Source organism: Egretta garzetta, unplaced genomic scaffold (assembly GCF_000687185.1).
Source record: "Egretta garzetta isolate BGI_Z169 unplaced genomic scaffold, ASM68718v1 scaffold375, whole genome shotgun sequence".
NCBI lineage: Eukaryota > Metazoa > Chordata > Aves > Pelecaniformes > Ardeidae > Egretta > Egretta garzetta.
The window spans coordinates 2,369,670-2,395,039 of NW_009259786.1; the positions used below are offsets into that span (position 1 = coordinate 2,369,670).

General features: G+C 38.2%; 1 protein-coding gene across 1 annotated transcript in view; it reads right to left on the reverse strand.

The window, feature by feature from the left end:
- Positions 1-24,995, reverse strand: part of ROR2 (receptor tyrosine kinase like orphan receptor 2) — a 50,621-nt gene extending 25,626 nt beyond the window's left edge. The window contains exons 1-4 of the mRNA XM_009639534.2: positions 24,944-24,995; positions 21,707-21,784; positions 10,349-10,636; positions 9,247-9,277 (exon numbers count right to left, since the gene is read on the reverse strand). Of these exons, the coding sequence (XP_009637829.2) occupies positions 9,247-9,277; positions 10,349-10,636; positions 21,707-21,784; positions 24,944-24,995 (449 nt within the window). The remainder of the gene's footprint in view (positions 1-9,246; positions 9,278-10,348; positions 10,637-21,706; positions 21,785-24,943) is intronic.
- Positions 24,996-25,370: the final 375 nt, after the last annotated feature.

The following is a 25,370-nucleotide window of genomic DNA, read 5'->3' on the forward strand; positions in this document are numbered from 1 at the left end:
GCGTGGCAGCGGGGGGCCCGGCGCTCGGCGGGCCCAGCAGGAGGGGCTCCCGGCCCTGGCCCGGCCTCCTCCAGGAGCTCTGTGCCCGGGCCCTCCACTTCTAGCTGGGGCAGTGAAGGCTCCCCTGGGCGGCCACGGCGACCTCCATGGCAGAGGGCTGGCAGCTCCGAGGCCTCTCCGGCCAACAAGAGGCCGGCACCGCATCGGTGACCCTGGAGAGGGCCTCGGGGCATGGCCAAAGCAGGACTGGGCCACAAGCTGGAGCATGCGCAGCCCTCAAGGGCTCCTAGCCCCCCAACCCCGACTACCCAAATAAAACAAATGCATGAAAACCAGACAAAACGTCTCGGTGCTTCTAACAGCGCAGGTGGCGTCGCTATCCTCGCCCTTTTGGGCTTCTTTGCCGGGAGGGGTGGGATGGTAACGCTGCGGGGTCCTTCTACCCGTGCCAGCTGCGATGTCGTTGTTCCCCCCAGAGGGGAGCGCTGCCCAGCTCCAGCCCTGCATCTCTGCAGCTGCTCCCGGGGCAGATGTTTCCAGCCGGGGGCTCTCCAGGGCCAGCCCGTGCCCCAGCGCTCATCCCCCCAGGCCTGGCCTCCTCCTCACCAACTCTGCCCCCACGTCCTGGGGCTCTGCTCCCCCACCAGCCTGCCCTGCCCGGTGCAGCCTCCCTACGGCAGCACCCACCTCCCTCCTCCTGGGCGGAGCCACTGCTTCGTGCTGCTCCCTGCATCACCCCAGGGCCGTACCCTGCCGAGGCTGGAGCCCCAGCAAGTTCAGCAAGGGGAAGCGCAAAGTCCTGCGCCTAGGGAAGGACAATGCCAGGCACCGGCACACACGGCAGGCTGCCTAGCAGGAAAGCGGCCAGGGAAAAGGGACAGCACGCCGCTGCATTTCCAGCACAGGCTTTCTTCCCACTCCAGGCTTGACATTAGGAAACATTTCTTTACTGAGAGAGTGGTCAGACACTGCAACAGGCTTCCTGGAGAGGTGCCCAATGGCCCATGCCTATCAGTGCCTTAAAAAGAGGCGTTTGGACAATGGCCTTCATGACTTTAACGTAGCTTTAACTTTTCGTCAGCCCTGGAGTGGCCAGGCAATTGTAATACACGATCGTTGTAGGTCCCTGCCAACTGGAACCATACTATTCTATTCTGTTCTACTCTACTCTATTCTATTCCTTTACCCCTCTACTTATTGTTTTCCAATCTGGAACTACTTTTTTGGTATTAGGCAGTTGAAAAAATGGAGTTTTTACCAAGTAATTTTGCAAAACTGAATCAGATGAAAGTATCAGGGTTTCTATATGTAGGTCAGCCTGCCGAGATTGTCCCTCTGAACTAAAGAGACTGATTTTCCAACTTGAAGGAAATCATGGCAAAGCAGGGCAAATGTGCTTTCTGGCCTGCAAACTGAACTGTTAGAAAAACTTGGGGGAGGTGGGGGAAGTATGTGTATGCATGTGCACGCATATGTATAAACCAAAGTTTCTGTGATATACCAAATATTGTTTGCATCCCACCTAAAGTAATCTTTTGCCTCTTCTGTGTTATTATCAGATTGAAAAAAGTGAGAAATGGGACACTTACAGTTGACTTTTTTTAGGAGCACGAGAGACTGCTGATGAGACTGCTTCTTGCAACTTTATTTTTAGAGTAATATTGCCTGAAATACTTCAGATTTTAGACTTAGCAGTACCAATTTGAAAGAGCAGATTTCCTCAGTACATTTTCTTTCTGCTTTTATTAAAACAATGCCTTCTATGACTCCTAACGTTATTTAGTTTTGAATGGAAATGTTCAAATTTTATCAGTTTGTACCATCTGTTTCACCATTTCTCAAGTACACTAAATTAGTTTCATCTATAGCTTGTTTAGCTCTTTCAAACTGAAACAGAGAACAAACTAATACAAAAGTAGGGGAAAAATTAACCATAAAACCATAAAAATTGAAAGGGTGATTTATGGTGTGCTGTTACATCATTATCTCATTTTGTTAAATTACCTACTTTTCATTAGAATAGTGTTCCTTTATCTTTGTGCCGACAACATTCACCCTTTCCTCGTATGCACTGAGAGGCTACTCAGCCTCCTAAGGAACTCTAATTAAACTCAATGTGGCATCAAATGCTGACAGGAAGTCTCAGGGACATATAACTTTCCTTTTGTAAGGCATACAATAAATACTTTGAAAGCTATATAAGCTACTGAACGAAGGAGAGAAGGGGAGGGAGAGAGGGAGGAAGTAAAATCAAAACAAACTATAGATCACTGGTTATTTCAGGGATGTCCAACAGCTGCAAGTAGCTTCTTGCCAAAAGCCCAAGGGCCATTACTACTTTGAATATCAATTTACATATATCCTTAAACAGATTAACGAATGTCTTATTTCGCTTGCAACTTCTTTGGTAGTTTAATATATATTGCTTCTCTGAGCTGGCCAAACCTAAGCACCTGCTGCTGATCTGGAATTTGCTGGAAGAGGGCATGTTGGGGGTCACGTATTTACAAAGTCAGAGCTGTATTTGGCTCTTCGCTGTATACCACACATCTCAGAGTTGCATCTTACAGCTTGCCTGATAAGATAGCCTCCTGGGTATCAAAAACCTAACCACCACTCTGCAGAGTAGGAAGCAGGCTCTCCCAGCCCACAGAGTGTAGGTAAATTCTGCCCTACAGAAACCATCAACTTCCTTTAATATCCACCTACAAGCTCAGTTTCTAAATTTTGGAACGAAGAACTCTTAGGAAAGAAAGTCTTGCATGCCTTGGTATACTGCACGCTGCAGTCCCCTATATAAAGGCAAAGTGGTAGGCTTTACATTCATTACACTGCTTGATCCAACCCATTTAAAAGTATCTGGACAGTACAGCTAATCACAGATGGGAAGGTGCTCCCTCACATTTAACCCTAAATTAGATTAACTGTAAGAGCAGACAGAAGCGTAACTAATCGCTTCTTCTTCCTAAGGTATTTGGAAACTTTGGCCAACAGCAGCCAAGTCCCATAGGGCTGCTTGCTTGTCTTTGCAACCAGGCTCTCTCAGTAAAGCAATGCAAAGTAGCTGCATTATACCGTAAGTTTCAGGGGCATTTGATTGGTACAGTAGCCCAAAGAAGGTAAAGCTTTCCTGGAGATGTATTTTAAATCACCTTTGCATATGTTTGCCTTCCCTTTGGTTTTGGAGGGTTTCTGAACAATATGGGTTAATAGGAGTAAGAGATAGAAACAAACTATTATCCTTCTTTTCTGTATTCCCTGACAGCTTCTTTCCTTTGTTCTTCCCTTCCTTTGAAGGAAAGGAAAAAAACTACCACTTGCAATAGTTTCCCCAGATAACAAGTTGCAGTAGACAAGATGTTATGCATATTTAAGTACACAGTCAATTAAAATATTTAAATACATCATATTATATAATATAACATAAAATATTTAAATAAATCAGTCAATTTTGTAAGCACACATTGAATTTCTACATCTAACACTAAATTATATAAAATGCATTCATCATTTATTTACCAGTGGCCAGAAAAGATTTAAGTGGAAGATTAAAGCTGAAGAAATAACATAGTGTGGGGAGATGCTGGCATCTGGCATGGTGCAAAGCAACCTAAACCTGTACATCCATTGCTCTTTACCTCTGTCTTGAATTATGCATATTCTGAGTTTTTCAGAATAAAAATTATGTTTTTTGAAACATAAAAGTAAGTTTAGCATAAAAATTCCACAGTTTCCATTATAAGACAGAGGGTCAGCTTCTTCTGAGTGTACTCTACAGGTCTGGACAGACCAGAGTATAATTTTTAGTTAAATATTATTTGTGACACGGTATACTTATGAGTCCTACTAAGCTGTATCCTACATAGCTAGAGTAGAAACAATCATTGTACCAAAAAATTACACTCTAAAATAGATAAGAGAGAAAACAGTATGTAAAACATTGTAGTGCAGCCTTAGTTTCAGTTCCCTCCTTCCTCTACAAATTTCCTGTCTCAGCCTGAGTGACTGTCAAAGGACATTTAAACTGATGGACCCAGAAGCAGATCTGAGATTGTGGATCACAATTCCTTGAAGCGTCCCCCCCAGCCCTGAAAGAAAAAAGGAAACTGACACACAGGGGCTAGGAGGGAATTGCAGCATGTTCCAGCCAGATCCCCAAATTGGATTGTCAGGGAGCCAGGAAATCTGCCAAGGCAAACGCATGCTGTTTAATGTAGACCAGCCCAAGATAATCTGTGCCTCAGTTCCTAATTTGTAAAATAGGAGTAACATTCCATGCTTTATGGGGAGATGATGTACCCTAAACATTTTGAAGCGATCTGATCCCATAATAGAGGAAGGCGAAAAATTCCCAAGATCGAACATATCCATTTGATGTACAAAACATGGAGAGACAAAGGTTAAACAACTTGCTGCAATCACACATGGAGGCAGGGGTACAGCCAGAAATTGAATCCAGACCTCTAAAATTACAGTCCAGGGTTTTAATCACAAAATCCTCCTTCTTCCTTGATTAAAACAGGAAACCAGAACACAAAGTATGCACTTATTCTGTAACTTCAACATATTACCACAAATATCTTAGAAAAAAATATATATTTCAAATATGGTCATCTCAGCCAAGTGTATATTTTGATGAAACAAAAGGCATGCATGTCACCCTGGAGGAGGTCCATCGTTGAACACCTGGTCCTCTTGGGCCTGAGTAAACACTGTAACTTCTGAGTTTGAGACAACCTTGTATTGGTTATAAAACCCATGTTTATGTGAATTTTAAGATAATCTTGTATAGTTTACAAGATTAAAAATGTTATTATTGGTGGCTGAACTGCACTGAGACCAAAGAGTATTTGCCACACCACCTGAGGAAAAGAAGAAATATGAGTGATGCTGCTGCGTGACAGTAAGGAAAGCATTCTTCCTTTTTAATATGATGTTGTGTACCTTTGGTTTGCCAGATAGATCCATTTTACAGAACTGTTTTCCCCCACAGCTACTGTCCTTTACCTGCAAGACCCCAGCCTTGGGCAGGGAGGCGGCCTCCAGGTGAAGTACTCTGATGACCCACTCCTTTTCACCCTCTTTTCCAAGGCCCCATATTCCCTTTTCCACCTTGTAATTACATTGAGATTTGTCACAGGATTAAAACATATTTGCCCCCATCATAAAGCTGTATGAATGCCTGTCACATCATGCAAAAGTTCCCCTTTGGGGTCACATAAGAGATGTGCTTTGGCTATATGATAAAAGCCATGGGATATGCAGACCCATAGACAATGAATTGCCCACCCCCAGCCTCAGGATTCCTCACCAATGTTTCAGTGCATATGTCTTACTAGTTTTTAAGGACATTCTGTTTTCCCTTGTTTGAAAGAACTGTTTTTTTCTCAACTACAATTGCTTCGTCACTTCTCTTCAATGGACTGAATGGACTGAATCTGAATTTTTACTGTTGTGCTAAACTACCTGAAGAAAATAAGACATGAGAGCATGCAAATTTATTCTGAATTATTAACACCTCAGAAATTCCTTCCCAAAGTAATGACAGTTTCTACTTGATAACAGTGTTTCTTCCCACCTATTCACCTTCTAAGGATCCAGCATACAGGCATCAATGACTGCAAACTCAGAACTGATCTTAGTCAGAGTTTGATAGAACAGGGACTTCTCAAAGTTTCTTAGAAAGCCTGGTTCCCCTGTGCAGGGCTCTGGCAGGAGATATACACTTCCTGGCATCCTGAGCAGACTGCAGAAGGGTCATGTGGGAGAAAGTGCAGCACTGGCAACAGAGCCAGTTCTGTTCACCTATACTTGTCATGGGCTGAGTTTATAGCTACTTCTTTCTGCCTGTACTCTGTTGTGCCTTCCTCACTTCTGCTAAAACCTCATCAGATTTTCCAGAAGCCCTTAGAGCCAACAACCTGTCAGATATCACAGGTTCCCTTCAAGATGGAACCACCACAGTCACAGCCTTAATGACAAATCTAAATAGCTTCAAACCAGGGATTTGCCCAATGGGTAAAATTCATTCAAGAGAAAAATACATTAGACTAGAGAACACATAAGTCTTTTAGAACATTTATCTTGTAAGAGCAACACCTGTAGAAGGGAAGGCAACTGTTTCTGCCCTTCTACTCTTAGACTCCAAGAGATTAACATCTGTTGCTTAATTTTATATCATACTAAAAATTTTCCAGTATTTCCTGCCCATTTATTATAAAAAAGCTAATAATGTTAATGATACACAAGGTAATAACATTATGCAGTGACAGAAAGGATTCAACCTGCTGGGCTGGCTTGTCCTCTGCTAGAAGAGTCCTCTAGTAACACAGTCCTTTGGACAGAAAAGGCTGGTCAGAGACTAGTTTTCTTTGTTCTGATTTTTTATTTTATTTCCTTTGTAAAATTTTTTTGTAATCGCTATTAATATTTTCAACAATTTTAATACTTTTGATAAATAAAGTAATTTGTAGGGATTGTATTTTTCCATTTCTACAGAAAAATCCCTAGAAAATTTTACAGATATGGAACCTCACAGGAAATAAAGACCTCTCTACCCTCTCAAAAAAACTATAAGATATATTTAAGATGTATATTATATATATATTTAAGACTATATATTTGGTTGAAAATTTTTACTTCTAAATTTTTATGGAAATTACTCAACTTCACTACCTGAAGGTCAGGGACATTTTTTGCACTTGCAAGTCTGACTGCATAATGCACATTTGATCTCTGGCAATCTTTAATTGCAGATAATTTCTAGAAATCCACAGCAGAACACATGGACTGCATAAAAATGCCTTGCTAGATGATATCTACATAGGTAATGGTTTTTATCCCTTAGTAATTCATTAGGTATAGTTTTAAACCAAGTTACAATGGGTTTAGATTTCAGCGCTTCCACTGAAGCATGTCTTTTTGGAAGCATTAATGCCAGGAGAAACAGCTCTCGGGTCGCTCAACACGAGACTGTGCTGTGCAGCCAGCAATTTGTTCCATGTGGGCTCCTTCCAAGCAGTTAGCTATTTCTTTTGTCTTTTCCCCCCTTTCCTCTTTTCTGGCTTACAAATTGACCTGCACAATTTTACAGAAAATATTCAGTAAAAAAATCATAATCACTTTCTGAAAAGAAAACAATAATACTGCCAAATTATGGCATTTTATTTGATGGACTAGGTAGGAGGCATGGAGTAGAGGAATATGGGAACAATTGTGGGGCATAAGAGGAGAAACAAAAGACAGTATCAAAAGGAAGGATAGGAACTTTGGAAAGCTGGGCAAAACCTGGTTAAGTAGGAAAGAGAAAAAAATTGAAATAGGAGCAGGCATGCAATGAGGCAAAGATCTGTAATCCCTGAAAATTCCTGGACTTCATCTGGTAAGTCTCTCACGGCTTCTCACCAGACCTTTGACTTGCGCTTGTTTTTCTCAAGTTTCAGCTTTCTTCTCAAACTAGTGGATACTAAAAAAAAACCCAAACAACCAACTACTATCAGCATACTCTTCACTTCACCTTTTCATGCCAGGTCCAAAATAATGATGGCACACTACTGCTTCCAGGTCCATCACCAATACCATTGGTACAAGACCAATCCAGAGGTGTCATAATCCAAATAACAGGGGGGTTTAAATTTTTATTATTTCTTTCTTTATTTTAATTTAGAGTTCAAAACAAGCAAGGGTTGAATAGTCAAGTATTCAAAACCTAGGCAAAAGCAGAATGAAAGAACCTTAATTCACTTCCAATTTGGGGGAGCACGTAATTAAGAAATATGTGTCACATGGTAGGGGGTTTTTTTCATTTTATCAATTGTAATTCTTTTTAATATGTTGATATTTGTAAAATATTAGTAAGTTAATGGTCAGTACAGGAGAAGAGTTTGGGAAATATTAGGGAAGCCAGAAGATAAAGATGAATTATTTGCTCAGTAACAAAAAGTGAATCAATGTAAAACTTGGTTCCCAGCTTTTCACCTTGTGCTCGGAGCTTGCTACTCTTCAGTGGCATTTGAGAACTGTTCTTTGAACTTCGGTTCAGTGCTTCACTATGCATATTTCAATTTGCTGTGTCTTGTACCAGTCTCTGCCCTCTGATCTCATAAAAGATCAGACAGCTTCCTGGTATCTCACTATTTTTCTCCTTTGTAGAGCAGGTGCAGAACAGTTTTCTAAAGTGCTGTAAGATCTGAAATAGGTTTTCAGTGGTTACAAAAACTATTATTTTTCTGTACTCTGTCATGAGCAGCTGTTTTTAATCTTCAGTAGTTAGCAATCAATTTTAAGAAAAATATGAAAAATTGTGAAAACCCTATAATGTTGAAATCCTTTAATTTCATTTACAGTTTCTATGCATATGAAATACAAGAATGTGTACCATGTGGTATTATTTTTATATATGTAAGACAACTGAGTGAGGTACATGCAAGATGGATGGATCAGTGGCCAGCCCACTGTAGTTATTGAAAGTGTTTCCACTCAAGCCATTGGGAGTTTAGAGATCACAAACACTGATCAATAATGTACTTCTGAAAAGCATCCACATGTCTTTACAAATTTGCTTTTACTCTTATTTTTAATTAGTCCATCACCAACACTAAGTTTATGTTATTAACACATAAAAAGGCCTCCCGCTGCACTCCACACACCATTCAACTGCAGAATATATTTCAAGAAATTACACAATACTCAGTATATAAATTAAAACTAACACATAAAACAACGATGATGAAACAGAACTGATCTATTTTCATCGTTATGGCTGGATCAGCAAGTAAGCCCAGGCAGCTAACAAAAATCACCAAATCACCACCATAGTCAAAATTACACTAACAAACAGAATTCCAGTTTTGTTTTATCTGACTTTTCAAGTTATAATAATATAACATGGGTAAACTTACAACTGCAGCAACCTAAGCCCATTCATTTTTAAGCACTCTTCAGCCCATACTTGCCCTGTAAACAATTACTGTTCAAACATCATGACTTTGTGGTATTTCGCTTGTCCAAAATATGAAATAAGCAAGCAGAAGTTGCTCAAGTAAATTGAATCAAACCAAAACCCACTGTAACATAATGCTATCCCTGTCTGAAAAAGCTTCATCCATTCTGTTAGTTTTCAATCAAATTACATATTTTTAGCAAGCACATTGTGGTTGCAAGCAGTGTTTACTGAGTTTATGAACTAAATTCTTACAGAACAAAATTAGTGAGACTGCATTAAGTAATTTTCCAGAAAGTACTTACTGAAGGTTGTGATTTGGGCTGTTTGTTGGACCTGTAAACATAAAACAAACAAACATTGCTGGCAAGTTTGGCTCAAGGACAACAGAATTTAAAAAATCAATAGCAATCTGAAGGAAACTTTCTCTTTAAGGAAGACTTGTCTCAATATTCAAACAAACCCCACTCTGTTCCTGCACACAATTATATATTGCTATTTTTGAAGCCTCAAATAAAAATCACATGAATTTATTGTCTGCTCAGGCAACAACTTGAGTGGACTTAATTTTTGTCAGAAAATATCTCCTGCCATAAAAACACAGGCTGTTAAAAAGACAATGTGTTATCTTGACACATCACTTACCTCTTAATAAGCCCCATCTGAGCTTTATTATCAGAGTTTATGGCATGACAAGGGCATGCTCTTAACCTTTGTCACAGCGGGAACAAGGTCCAATACGCAGCACTTAATGAATCACTACAAACTAGACTGTGGAGTTAGCTATTTTCGTTACAAAATTAGAAGAAATTTTAGGGAAATTTCACTAGAATTTTTTTCCCCGTTGCTTCAGGAGCAAACTAAATAAAAGCTTGCCTTCCACACTGGATGATTAAGTGTCCAAAATGCAATATAAGTACTTCTTGAAAGGTATGGTGTACCTTCAGCTGTCAAAGGGCAGAATTTGAGGTTTCATATAGCAGTACAAATGTGATATTCCACAAGGATGGCCTCAGCACTAGGAACATCACATAGAAAACTGCTTCTTCTTCTTCTCTTCAGGTTTTTTTTTTTTTTACAGACTGAGTTCAGCAGTTTGCCTGAAAACTCCAGGCAATGAAATATTACCTTTTTGTACTTTATACTGGCACTTCTTTAAAATTTCTTCACTACATATTTACAGACCTTTCCATCTGTATTTACTTTCTTTTATTACCAGTAAATGGTTATCGAGTTCAACCAAGAAGTTCTGCACTGGGAGAGATGCCCCAGGCAATGGCTTTATTTATTTCCTTTTGTGTTGAGAATTCTTCTTAAAACATCAAATTCATTTCTCGTTATGCTATTGTGAAAACTAATACCTAGTCTATAAAGCAGTCCGAGTAATTATAAAAGCCAGGAACTCACCGAGCCTTACAAACAACACTCCTGTTGCAGTTATCGTCTTCATCCCATTTGAAGCCACGCACTGGTAGTACCCTGTATCCGTAGTATCCAGATCCTGGATTCTCAGACGGGAACCATAATCTGTTTTTCTGATGATGATCCGTCTTGGCTCCTGAACCACTGGAGCATCGTTTTTTAGCCATCTGACACTTGGAGATGGATTTCCTGCCACCTTGCAGTGGAGAATTGCTGTTTGTCCCTGGACTACAGTGATATTGTTTACTGGTTCCAAAAAGGTCAGGAAGTAACCTAAGAGGGTAAGAGGTCAGAAAAGATCAAACTTCACTTTGGTTGTGATAAAAGACTGCCCAAAGGCACATTTTTAAGAGATTATCTTATAAATGGTTTCAATTTTCTTTCAAGCATATACTCCAAAAAAAATGCAATTCACTGTCCTAGCGACACCACGGCATCCACTCCAATTTGTCTTTCATAATTGTTTTCATGTTTGTCTGCAGGTAGGTAGGCAGAATAGAAAGACAAGCTTGAATTAATACCATTACAATCCTATCTCCCTTTGCGGACACCTATTCTGAAGCAATAATACCTTTTTCTGGTTAGTTTCTACATCTCTTGGGAAATTGTTAGTGCTGTAACAGAAAAATACACCCATATTCCATAAAAGAGTAATCTCAGTTGCAACCATGTTAGAATATCATTATAATTTTACTACCTAATCTTCTTACATGGTCATATATTTGCCTTAAAAATAACTAAAACTGGAAAAGTTACTTTTAGATATTAATTTGACTTACCAGGTACTTATCTGACCAGAAAAACTTAACATAAACCTGATTTGGATAGGTTTATCTTACAGTTGAATTTTAAATATGATAAACCTTACATTTAATTTAAAGAAAGGATGTCTCAATTGCAGAAGCAACCTGTGATGCAGAGGGCATTTTTAAATTGATTATAGGCTGCCATTTTTTACATCAAGTACTAAAATAGCACTATATTGGACAAAGAAAGGTCTGTATGGATATTGAGAAATCAGGTTTCATGGGTTTAGTTTTATAAATGGAAACTAAAAGCATTAATTTGTGGTTTGTTGAAAGCAAAGGGCTCATCAAGAAGCACGTATGCTGCATTGGTGATCTCAAGAGATTAAAAAAATAAATAATTGATGGAAGAACACTGTAAAAACTTGGCAACCAAAACTTCTGTAGGATATTATTTTAAAATTTAATTTGGTTTTAGGAGTCCTGCCACTGACAGACATCACACATTGAAAGCTTGAAAGCACGTAATTCCACTGAAATAATAATGCGATTGTCAAAACAAGTAAGAAAAGTATCTAGCTGTCATGTTCATGTTTATTTTGATTAATTCACACCACATAGACACAGAGCATGAGGAATACTTCATATTACATTACATTTTTATGTCATCTAGAGCCGAATATCAAATAACTTTGATGGATGTCCACATGAGCCATTTCCTATCAATTAAATTATTTTGCAGTTGTTTAACTAGAAAATAACATATTACTGTGCAGGAATCTAACACCAGTAATGCAGTGATCAACATTCACAGTCTAATTGCTGAAATACCTTAAGAAAATTGATGCTCTGCTTTGATTTACATTTGACATGACCATGAAAATCAGTTCCTCTGTAATAGCTAGGTACGGCACTGGGGAGGGGAGTGGTAGAAACATCAGAATATAATGAATTTGCAAAGTCAGATTTTGCTGGAAAAATGGCTTTTCCCAAGCATTACATTGTTTTCTACCATTGGCCTTTCAAAAGAAATCCTGCTTTAAGGAATAATAATAAAATACAATGTAGGGAAGTGTGAATTTAGTATGTCATAAATAGAAAATGAAGTAAACCCAAATATATATAATCTCCACATGACATTGCAAACTTACAGGCAAATTATTTTGTCATCCTTTTTACTCATAAAATAATAAATTAGTCTGTATGTAATTTTCCATTAGTTTTCCCTATTGTTAGCCTACAAATCTCTAGTAGCCTTTAAAACACTTTGACAGAACACAAAAAACATTTCCTTTCAAAGGCCTGATAAAAAGGGAGAAAAAGTACATAAATGGTTCCTGTAATGTCATGCCACAACAATATAATTTGTTGAGGTTTCCAGTTACATTTCATAGCTTCAGTATTAAAATTACTAGGATGACATTCTGGCAGGGAATAGAAAAATGGTAAATTATCTTGTTGATATAGGGAATAGAAGCAATTGATTAAAACTATCACAAGCTAACATTCTACATATATAAGCATTTCTAGCAGCAAGAAAGCAAGCATGTTCAATCCTACCACAAGTTAGAAAAGGAATTTCCATGGCTATTTCACTCTTAGCTCATTATTTAGGGAGTACCACAACTTATTTTGCCACTTTTTCATAATCTGTATGTAATTCATTCTCATCAGCCACATCAAAGCAGAGTATGCAGTCAGGAAGAGAAGAGGTAAGTTTGCATTTATTTGACATATGTTCAAAAAAGAATTGTCATACTCAATAATACTCTTCAAGTCAGAAGAATCAATTTATGAAAAGAAGTAGAAAAGTGGAAAAGCTGAAAAATTCTTCTAATTCTAGCAAAAAAACTAGGGCACTGAGGAAGTGCAAGGGCATCTGGTCATGGTAATGGTGTTGAGCTGTTGGGTGGAAGAGGAGTGGAGCGACAATGTGGGGCCATGAAAGCACCAACTTAAGGAACAGTTCTGGCAAAATACAGATTGGATGTGTCATCTGCAAGTCAGGTAGGAAATTGGCTCATGGGCCACCATGGGTGATCAATGTTTTTTACTCAGGCTGGCAGCCTGTCACAAGTGGGGTCCTCCAGGGATCAATACTGTTCAACACAAATGCCTTGGAAGATGAGATTGGAAGCACTCTCACCAAGTTCGCTGATGACACCAAACTGGGTGGTGAGGTGGGCAGAAGGGACAGCCATCTTAGAGAGAAACCTGGACAGGCTGAAAGAGGGAGCAAGCAAGAATTTAACATGGACACATCCAAAATCCTGCACCTGAGTCAGAATAATGAAAGAGCCCAGTACAGGCTAGGATCTGTGTAGCTGTTTTCAGCCTTGCTGAAAGGAAGCTGGGGGTCCTGGTGGATGAGCTCAATATGAGTCAGCAGAGTGCCACTGCAGCAACGAAGGCAAATTGGATCCTGGGCTGTGTCCACAGGGACATTACTAGCAGAGATAGAGATAGAGACATGATCATCCCAATCTACTTGGTGCTTGTTAGGCTACACATGCAGTATTGTGTCCACTTCTGGTCCCCACAAATCAAAAATGACACAGAAGACTGAAGAGTGTCCAAAGGAGGGACACAAAGATGGCCAAAAGGCTGGAGAACCTGCCCTACGAGGAAAGACTTGAAGGAGTACCTCATTGGAGTTTTCCAGTACTTAAAAGGCATCCACAAAGAGGACAGAGACTGTCTCTTCACAAGAAGCCACATGGAGAAGAAAAGGGGAAATGGGTGCAAGTAGTATCAGGAGAAGTTTCATCTCAATAATAGAAAGAAAATTTTTGCAGTGAGAACAATCATTCACTGGAAAACAATGTCTCCAGAGATGTAGTGGAGTCCTCGTCACTGGGGGTTTTCAAGATATGACGGGACAGGGTGCTAGATGATCTTGTGTAGGCTCCCTTTCCCAAAAAATATTGGACCAGATGATCTTCTGAGGTCCCCATGGTTCTATCGATGATTCAGCAATCGTGGGGGTGGCCTGAATATGCTCACACAAGGGAGGCAAGGGAGACAATTTAAGGTCTTTTTTGAGAAGAAGTAGGGCTACTTCCAGCATGGAGCCAACACCAAGGTACAGTCATTTGACTCAGAGATGCTCCTGATTCCTAAGAAGTGAAAGAAGCAGAGAAGATGCTTTTTTAAAGGTGGGGACAATTCAAGTGCCAGCCAATTAAAGTTGACAGTCAGGGACTGTGGTTCTTCTACCTCTTCAACATACTTTTTCTTCTTAACACAGGAGTATATGAAAGGTCTACATCATTCTTGAACCACTGGCCAGCTTTTGTGCTATTGGTCAGCTTATAGATTGCTCAGACACTTACCTCTATTTCACTTTTCCTGATTTAAAATGAGCTGGGCTGAGTCTTCACTTCATGTTAGTCATGAATATTGCATTCAAATGAATTTGGATGAAAAAACATACTAAATTTACTTATTAGGACCAACAAATATTATTAACTCAAGATTAAATCCATGCTAGAGCTTTCTGTTTTACCAGTTAAACCAGAGTTACTGTAGGAAGTAATTTGGTCCATAATTTTTAAGTAATCCAAAATATTTCATACAAATTTATGAATCAGATCCTATTAATAACTAGAACAAAACTATTGCCACTAAAAGCAATGCCAAAGGTTTATGGATGGATTCAGACCCGGTGTGATTAGACACACTTCCCCTGAAGTCAGTGTAACTGAATCAATTTCCTGCAGGTCAGAATTTGGCTTTAGTTCATTATTTCTCCTGCCAATTTTACAGATGTTTTCTGCAAATTTTTTTATTACCCTGTTATTACAAATCAAGTAATAAATATTTTAACCTACTGAATTTTGAAGCACTTGTGTTTTCTTCGAAGTTCTGCAGAGCAGCTTAGGAGCAGTAGGGCAACTCCCTGCCTATCCACTCTCTCTGTCCATACCCTGAAGTGCACACTCTGTTTGCTAGTTTCATTTCCTCCCTGAGTAATGATTGCTGAAATCTGGTGTTTATATACTTACTGAATCTGAATAAATTGTATGACAGAGTGGGCAGCCATTTGTTGCGCTGCTCTGTTATTTGTTATCCACTTTAGATAAACCATAATTGCAAATCTTTCAAAGTAGAAAATTTAACCAACCATGTTCTTAAGAATGTTTTCCTTAGTTAATTTCTGTGGTGATAATCAGCAGTTACTTTTTGTGATGTACGTCACACCACAAACACTGTGCAGATGCCAGTTTGATGCAATGTGCTGGGAAAAAAACAAACTGTTTCCCAGTATAAATTGGGACCTCAACAATGTGCAAAGCATACTTTTTCCAACACCATTCTTTTTCTCTCTTAATAAGTATTGGTTTGGACAGGTAAGGAGGAAAATGAAATGTGAAGGCACTAGAACTTATATTTAACTTGTATCCTATATTTTGTTATGCATCTGTCAGCTAGAATTTTTTAAAACTTGCACAGATTTGTTAATTTGTTTTAATACTGACATACCTTTGAAACAAAGAATAAAAACTCTCTATAAAATATTTGGGGCTTGCTATGTATAAACAGCATTACTAAACTTGTAAAGGTCATATTATAAACAATTATATTTCATTTGGGATATGGATACCAAATAGAATCTTTTAAAATCTGAGTATAATGGCGAGCAATTTTCTGTGTTATACAAATACTATTCTTATATACTATTTTCTACACTCTGGCTTGGTTCCAATGGTCATTGAAATGAAGGAAAATGCTTCCTTTGTCTTCAGTGGTCTTTGGCTTCGCTTAAAGTACTTCAAAGGGAAAAGCTATCTGGTGGATGGATATTTGTGCATTTGCTGTAGGCAAAGATGCTTTAAACTAAATTTCTATTTTATTATCATTTCTAACACAGTGTACAACCAATACTAATATTTATCTTGTTTGAACAGAGTAAAAACTGTTCTGACAAGAAGCTGTAAGAGGATAATGCAACTTAATCTATATATTATGTTGTACTATCACACTCTATGTACCCTATAAATAAAGTAGCTTAGGGAAATGACTGACATGAATTCTGGCAAAACTCTCTCATATTTTGAAATGTCTTTGTTAGGTTGCCAGTACTTCATATTTTTAAATGGAATAAGCTTGATACAAACATCACACAAATCAAAATTAAGATGACAGGTCTATTTTGCATGTTTTGGCAAGAATATAAAAATAAACTTTTCCTGCATGCATCAAATCATTGTCAAGGTAAGCACAAGAATAGATACTAAGCTAAAAACATGAACAGTGCAACTACCACTGAGACCTCACATGCATATTATTTTTCTTAGTTTTATTTATATTATTCTGGCACTTAGATGTCCAAGTTATTGGCTCAAACCATATGTACTATGCTTGGCATAAACACAATACAAAATGATTGCTCTGCTTCTGTTATTTCAAGATCTTAGCTGTGATTCTGAAGTTCATTCTAAAAAAAATATTTTAAAGCTGTTCAGTTGCTTTAGATCAAATTAATTATGCCTTAGCTGTTTTCAATTCGAGCTTTGGTTTCTATTTATTTTTTGTTGTGTTGCTCCTTTTTCCCTATATGATTTTTAAAATAATTATGCATTCATAATTTTCAAACTGGTTTTGTGATAGCATCCACGAGTAGTAATTATTAAATATTTGAAACTCCTTTTATCTCAGAACTTCTAAATCATTTATGAATATTGAAGTCTCATGAGATGGGAAGATATCATCAACATTATTTTCCAAATGCGGAAACTAAAGCAAGAGGAGTTTAAGAGGCTTCATAAATTCACACGCGGACTAAGTGGTAATATGTAGGATACTATACTGAGTTTCACATCTTTCTGTGTTCCTGAGGTAATGAGGATATGAGATAATGAGATAATAATTGATTTTTTGTGTTACAGTTGATTCCCTTTTGTTTCTGCATTGCACAACAGAAACAAACACTGACTGTCCAATTTCTGAGAAAAACAAAGGAGATAGATAGATACCTGAAGATACAGCAATCACTTCAGAACCAGTAGTAAAAATGACATGTTATACCACTTTTTAGAATACATATTTCTCAGTAAGACATACATATGTATTTAAATAACTTTCAATCCACCAGTCAAAAAAGCCCGTAAACCCATCTGTTCAGTATTACAGAACACATCATAAGTTAAAGTAGTGTTGGCTTTAGATATTCAAAATTAAAATCAGCTGCTTTAAAAAAAAGGCAAATACTTTTTGTCTGCGTAACTGCATATAATTTAGAACATTTTCAGATTCATGGCATAAAACTTTCCAGTGTTCAAAACCACTAAAAATATGTATATTATGATTTGTTTAAAAAGCAATATGGGATTTTTTTTTCCCTCAGCTCTGTGCTTTTTCTTTTCTTCTCCCACCCCACCCTTTTTCATTTTTGTCTTCAAATAACTCTTTCTTCATTTTGTTAGATATAAATAAAGGACATGGTCTCTCTTACCTCAGCTCTTTCAAATGACAGTCTTCTGTGATGGTGTTTTAAGACTAATATAATCTTATATCCAATACACAAGATTTTTTTGGGAAAACATTTTGAGTAATTAATCTAACGACATTTCCATTAGAAGTAAAATCATAATTTCCTACATAAGGCATAATTTACCTAGGAAGCATACTTTAGCTTATGGTATGACATTATTAACAAGAAATAACTTGAGGAAGACAACACTATTTCCAAATTTACTGTGTTATGAATAGAGTTATAAAGTATTCACAGAACTGACAGGTAATCTATAAAGAATACCAAAGTGTTGCAAAGTATTCTGGGCTTATAAAAGAATGGTATGAAGATCAGCAATCCACAACATATTTGAGCCAGGTTAGGAAATGGGAGGGATGTTGGCAGCTCTCCCAAAATATACATGAGGAAACTACACTGTTAGTTTCACACAATGTTTCCAGATGAATTGATACCTTCACAGCCTAATTTAATCCCATTATTTGCACCCTGTCTTCCATTCTGTTTGTGATCTCAATGTACAAAAATGCAGCCAAAAGCGTGTAAAATGAAGTGATTTAGATCATACGCACTTCAAATGTTCTTTGGAACAAATTATAGCCAAATGAAGCGGAATTAGCATTGAAATACTGCCACAATGTGCACATTGTCCCCCACACCAAAACCAGTGGTCTTAAGCAGTCTTATTAGCAGAAGGAAACCTATTTTTGAGCAGTATTTTCTCATACTTGAAAGACTGAAGATCTTACTTAGCTCAGGAATCAAATTCTACAGGGTGGAATGGTTTTGTTTTCTTGTATTGTAAACATCCAGATGAGACTGTGAAGAGGCAGATACCACCTGCCCTAGGCTACTGCCCATTTAGGAACCAATCTTTGCAGGGCACAACAGTGCAGTTAAGCCGCAGGCTGTTCTTTGGGTCACCAGCTGCATAGATAAAAAGCTACCACTTTTAGAATACATACAAATGATTCTTGACAGGTTACCTTATGTCAAGTCAAAGCAACTAGGATAGTCCAGTCATAACTTGGATTTATCACGTAGGTACCTCTTGAACCACAACAAGTTCTCGGACAGTCTTGTGCAGAAACCACAGTTAAGGTCAGAAGCTTGAGGCACCATGTGTCCTGGAGCCGACCCAACTCACTCAATGTCTCAGCTATTGCAGGTTGCCTTTACTCATGCATTTCTTTAACTATTAAAGCGTACAGCTCTGACATTCCTACCACCAGACATAATTTATGATATATGATTTTACTGGCAGCTCACCTATGCATGAAAAGTTCATATTTTAACACCTTTCTCAGGCTTAAGAGTACTTGATTTTGAGTAGTGAGCCCCTCCACTGATGTACCAACAGTGCTCATGACCAAAGAGAATCTTGGTTTCGGCTTGTGCTACAACTCTTGCATTTACTTGTGATTAAAGATATGTTCTTTTTCCCCTCTGGGCTTCAGAAAGGAAAGCTCCATGTTGGCCTTGTCCTGGCCAACCCTCTGCTGCAGTGAGATAGAGAGGAAACTTCTCTCCTTCTCCAGCATTACCAGCAGGAAAAGTAAGCCAAGTGCAGAGAGCAGCTCAAGACCCAGTAAGCAGCTAGCCTGGGTGTTGCCAGAGAGGAGCATAGAGCTGACATGGTTCTGCCTCTTGAGCAGGGGAAAGAGACTTTTTATGAATCAGGGAGAGTTTGTTAGAGTGTTTGTTGCAAAAACAGAAAGCCACCAAGAGACACTCGATTGAAAGTGAGCTTGGGGAAAGGATCATCTTTGCAAAGATATACTGGACAGGGTGGAGATTTGTGCTTAAATCCTTTCATTTTTATTCCAAAGCAGACCTAAGCTCTTCCACAGGAAATGCTCACTGTTCTGCTCCAGTTTTCAGTGAAATATTGCTCAGGAGGAATGCTCTTCTGGTGGTTCAGGTGCTCACTTAAAGGAAACAGGGGAAGACACATTCTCCTCAAAGCGCTAGCTGAGTCATGGTCCTATCCCATCAACTATCAGAAGGCTAGGTTCATGTGTAGAAAGAGACTTGCAACTTTTTTAAAGTGCACATTATTAATAAAACCTTGCTTAACCTGCTTATTACTTTGGAGATGGAACCATTTCTCAGGATTTCTGGAGGATTTAGAGGAGAGGGTCACCTATACACATAGTACTTTAAAGTGGCTTTAATTTTGGGCATTGTTAAAGCCTATTTACTATTATTTTCATGTCTCTTTGGGGTCTATTCTACAATCAGAAAACAATAGAGGTCATAAACAAATTAGAATAACTAAATATTTCTCAAGGAAGGAAAGAAGTTTAATGTTTTGCAAGAAAAAATTGCTATGTCACTATGATACAGAAGGACATGGGTTAACATTTGAACCAAATAAAAAAAAAAATTCAACCAAGGGATTTTTGCTTATTCGGATAAAAGGGGAGCAAAATGAGGCCATTTCCAGACCAGGAATGCTGGAAAATAACAACTGATCCCATACCAATAAGTCATATAAGAACAAGGGTGTCTCTTTTTTTTTCTGAAGGAAATACAAAATCCTTATGATGTAGAAATGTTTCAAATGTAATTAATTGCTTCCTTAGACAGGTATTGCCTGTGGCCCTGCAAAAAAAGGAAATAACTGCAACTCCTTTCTCAGCAAGAATTTAACCAAGTAATGTCACATGAAAAAAAAATTTTCTTTTATGTCTGTACTCTTAAAAGCTCAGACATAACAGAAGAGTAAAGTGGGGTGAACTTGCCAAGTAAACAAGCCTGTCAGATGCAGTTACAGATTAAACATGGACCTTTTCCCATCAAAAGTAGTGTGTACATGAGTGTGGAGTGGATAAAACAACTGTAGTATACTGTGCTGCTGACAGGAATTACTGTTAGTGAAATTTATTCCCATAATGGAGGACAAAGTCTAGTTCTCTCAAATCCTCCTGTGAGTTTCAGGAAGTGGAAAAGGGTTGAGGAGTACAGTGAGTCTTCCTCCCAAATGGGGGGGACACAATCCCACACTGATGATCATTAGGAACATGGTTAGAGATATGAAAACATAAACTCATGCTCTTTTATCCAATTAAGGATAGAAATTAATGCAGGATTCTAAAAAGAAGGTTCTAATAAGCATAGTCAAGGTAAGAAATCTAACTAGTATTCAGATGAAGCACAATAAGGATTGTATGACATTAGATAACTGTGAGAACAGAGACTATATTCCAAGGTACCCTCAAAATGTACATTCCTCTGAAAAAGAAGCTCCAAGCAGAACACCTGACCAGCACCTCAGAGCTTTGTAGGTTTCAACATGTGCTCATCTTGCTGATAATGCTAATGGTAAGGCAGAAAGAAGGCTGATTTCTTCATGCTAACAAGACATCTGTCATTTTTTTCTAAGCATAAGCATTGACTTTCCTACAGCTGTGCATTCATACAAAGAAAAAGGTCTGCACTACAAGTGAAAAAACATGTTTCTTCAGGTAGAACATCAAAAAAGTCCTGCTTAGGATGTTGCACCAAATTGTAATTGGAATCACAGTCTGCAGTAAATATGTGCATTTTCAGATCCAAGAATAGCATTTTGGATCTATAGTTTCAGTAATAAACTATCATAAAAATTTATGCTAACTAAAACGTTACTAGAAATTCTGTCATGACAGTCTGTATATAAAAAAAAAACTCACTAATGCTCAGAGCTACTTAAAAAGTAAGTATTCTTGTGTTGCCAAGGGCTAGATTTTATTATCTCAAACCAAAGATATTTAGAGATACCAATACTTAAGATCTACCTAGAAATGCCAGGTGTGGCACTGTACAAAATTAAATCATTTTCATGGCACCAACATGACAGAAAATATGCTAGGAAGGTAATAATAGCCCTCTGTGTTTCAGTTCAAACATCTAATCCCTCAGTATGCAGGGACTAAACATGCTTAAAAATTAATTTTTATAGACTCCTGTAACCTTTCTATCCCTGCTTAGAATCAGAAGTATTAAGTCACACAAGGCTGCCTTTCTAACAGACTTGTATTCACAGGTAAATCAAGTGAACATATAATAGCAGGATTTTGCTGGTCTTTTCTAAAGTATGCTTGTATTTGGGCTGGAGAAAGAAAAAGTAACTACAATTAATTTTACCTTTAGGTGTTGGAACTGGTCTTTCAAGTCCATCTGTATGACCTAAAGGGTCACTTGAATCTGGAATTTCCATTTCACCTACAGGGGAAAAAAAAATATTTTGTGGAATTGAGGTTTTGAGTTAATCTTTCTCTTAAACAGCATTACAACAGTGAGTTCAGCAAACTCATTCAGTCCAGATCCTGGTTCCAGAGTAGCACACAGAAAACACCTACTAACAAGGTCAGAATTTATCCTTCACAGACTAGAGAACTTTACATTAATTTACCTTGTGGACTTATATTGTGCTTGGCAAACATGGGCAGCACTAAGAACTACTTTCCAGTTCTACCAGAATAAAATTCACACAGTTTTACAAAAATGCAAACATTTCCTGAAAGCAGTGCTGGCCAGCAAATTAAGCAGTACCTGATCTTTACTGACAATATCAGTTACAAAATGGCATAAATCTGATTTCAAAGTTACATTATACTATTTTAGATTCTATTTCCAGAGGCCAGAGTCATCATCTCTGCTAACTTTCTCATCCTATTCTCAGCTGCGTCCCCAAGATGTCTCCCAGAAATGAAAATATAATAACCATTAGCCAAGTATTCCAAAGGGTGATGAAATGGGCAGACACCTTTCTGATGTGCCCCCATTGTTTGTGTCTAACATATATCAGAACAAGCTAGAAACAATGTTTAGCCAGCAGTTGCAGCAGACTGCAGACAATACCTCCAATGTTCCTTTGCTTTTGCAAGTCTTACAAAACCCTGACCATCATAAAACAGGGGTTCACCTGTCCATTCTCCCTTTTGAAAATAAGATGCTGTGAGGAACAGAGCTGAACTTATGAATCAGATAAAGCTGTAGGGGTGCTTTTCCTAAAACAACTTCTCAAATGACATGCCCTATATTTTGTATTCCCTCATTCACATTTGGTCATCCAAATTCCTTATCACCTTGGCAGACCACCAAAAGAGCATGCAAATCTAGGATTCAAAGTGAAAGACACGGGTTTTGTTGTAGATTTGTTAGGGGTACATGGTTTGGGTAAAATGAAACTAGGGAAAAGGCTTTCCCCTTTCCTTCAGAATTAACCCCACAACAACACATTGACTGCAAGTCACAGTGAGGAAAGGCAAGTAACCCCATCCCTATCTTCTACCACATTATAAAAGAAGAATCAAAACTGTAATTATTCTTTATTTTTCCTTTATGCTTTTACCCATTATTTGAGAACAGATTTAGCTAACTTGCCTTTAAGATTACTGGGTGAAACACAGAAATCAGAGACATCCTCTACCTCAGGCTTGGTCTGAAAGTATTCAGTCACAGTACTGTCACCTTGTCACTTCTTCATCTCTCCCTTCGTCTCTCACTGCTTGAGGCTCCTAGCCTGGCAGTACTACTGATTCCACCTGAGTTGTGTGCTCATTTCCAGACATCCCAATTAGAGTGATGGTGAAGGCAGTGCTGCACCCCTGGTAAACACTCTTTTTCAAATTGGAACAGCTGAGGCTTGGGCAGACATCATCTTCTGCCACTCCCAGCACTGGCCAAAGGAAATGGTAGATAGTCTTCCTCTACAGACTGGAGTGAGAAATGGAACCGGGTGGCCAAGGTGGTGGCATCTTGAATTGACATTGTAAATGTTGCCCTAGTGTGTCTTCACACCCCTGAAGACATGGTGCAGACTCAGTGCCTGACTTTTTACTGTACAGAAGTTTTGTTGATTTGTTTGATTCAATGTGAACGGATGAATGCATAATAGGGATATTTCTGGCAAATTTCAGCAGAGATACATCACATCTCCTTTTTACAAAGGGGGAGCAAGGCAAGTTCACCTCTATTCCCTTGCTTCACTTTGACCTCCTCTGTGTCGCACAGGGAGTTTAGAACAGGACAGCGACATTCACTGGCCACAAGGAAGATAAATCCAAGATGAGACATTGGAGTAAAAAGAAGAGTAGGAAAAGCAACTGTTCTTTTAGTCCACAAGCACCTGCACTTGGCTTGTTCTGGTGATCATAATCCACCAGCATTCACAGGATAAAATATTACTTGTAGAAGCCCATTCTTAGGGCCACTTGGTTGCCTAACACTCAGAGATCCAGACTACAAACTGCGCAGGTCTGAGTGGCACTTTTGGTTTAATACCATGTGTTCAACTCTAAAATAGTTTTTTCCTTTTTTTCAGTCATATAGTGGGACTCACAACAGGGAAAAACATTGGAAACTCAGATAAATGAGCACAGAACTGTCTCGCTCTCTCTTCCTTCCTTCCCAGACCCATATCTCTTAATTTTTTAAAGCTCTTCAAAACAAAGATGGAAAGAAACAAAAGCATTTGCTGATTTTAAAATGTTTCAATAATAGTTTTCTGTGATTCACTCTTGTGCTTGATATGTTCATGTCTGGAAAAAAATGTATGTCCAGATGTGCTTTATCAGAGAAAAATTACAAATGATAGACAACACCTACTAGCAAAGTCTCCATAACTAAACAAAGTTAAAGCTGAAAACCCTTTGTGTACTTTGTAAATCATAAATACAAAACAGATCTGTCACTTAAACTTGCCTTTATGAAAGAAACGTATATTTTCTGTAATCTGCAAAATTCCACTTCGATCATATTCATTAGAAATGCCAAGTTTTTACCCTAAAGTTTCTGTGCCACAATTTAAAACACCAAGAACTTATTATCCATATGAAATACTAAGTTTTTTGCATCACAAATGCTTCTGGATTAGACAACCAACAAGTCAATACAACCAAATAGAAACTTCCCCTATTGAGTTAAATAGAATTAAAAAGTCCTGCAGTTAAAAACTTCAACAAAAAAGCTGTGTATTCCTGTCAAATATTATTCTCAGTGCTTTCTGATTTTGCATTAATAACTTAGTACATTTTTCATGCTAGGAGTAAATCCATGGTGTTTTCCTCAACAGATAGTAATTCTTATCATTTTTTTTTAATTCTCTTCACAGATGCATCCCTGATCACATGCTACCACCAACTCTCTGCAGTCTTATTTATATTTGAAGACCCCTACAGAACTGTGCTCCTGTCCACATCTGGTTTTTAACTTATGTCCCTTTTCCGACTTTGTTTATTCAGTATTTCAGTAAGGGCACCCCATTTTGCTTTTCTTCTTCCTACTTTCTGTATCTTTTCCTGGCAGCATTTTTATGTGTTTTTCCCTGTCTGAAGGGGAGAAAAATCCACAAAGTAATTTTAGGTGTCAGACTTTCACTGTCAGTCTTGATCAGTAAGCAGCTACTGCTAGAAAAGATGTAATTGTTCATTAAACTGATTTCAGATGCAACAAAGATATTAGATAGTCACATCTTTTTTGGTAGCTATTACAATTACAGCATTGTCATACAATGCTAAGGAAAAAGGTGGACTCGCAAAACACAAAACTGGCAGAACAGCAGCAACCCACAAAACAGTTGTTATTAGAAACTGTTAAGAAATGTTCAATGTTTGAACCTTATGCGATACTATCAACTCACACTGGCAAGAAGTATGCTAACAAGCATGCTACTACATAAATATGTAGCTAACTGAAGACAAATCAATCACCATGGTGTCTGGAAAGTGTCTCAGTGAACGTATTTCCATTGGTGTATGAGGAACACCCACAGCAGGCTGGACAACTGTGCAGGTATGTACAGAAA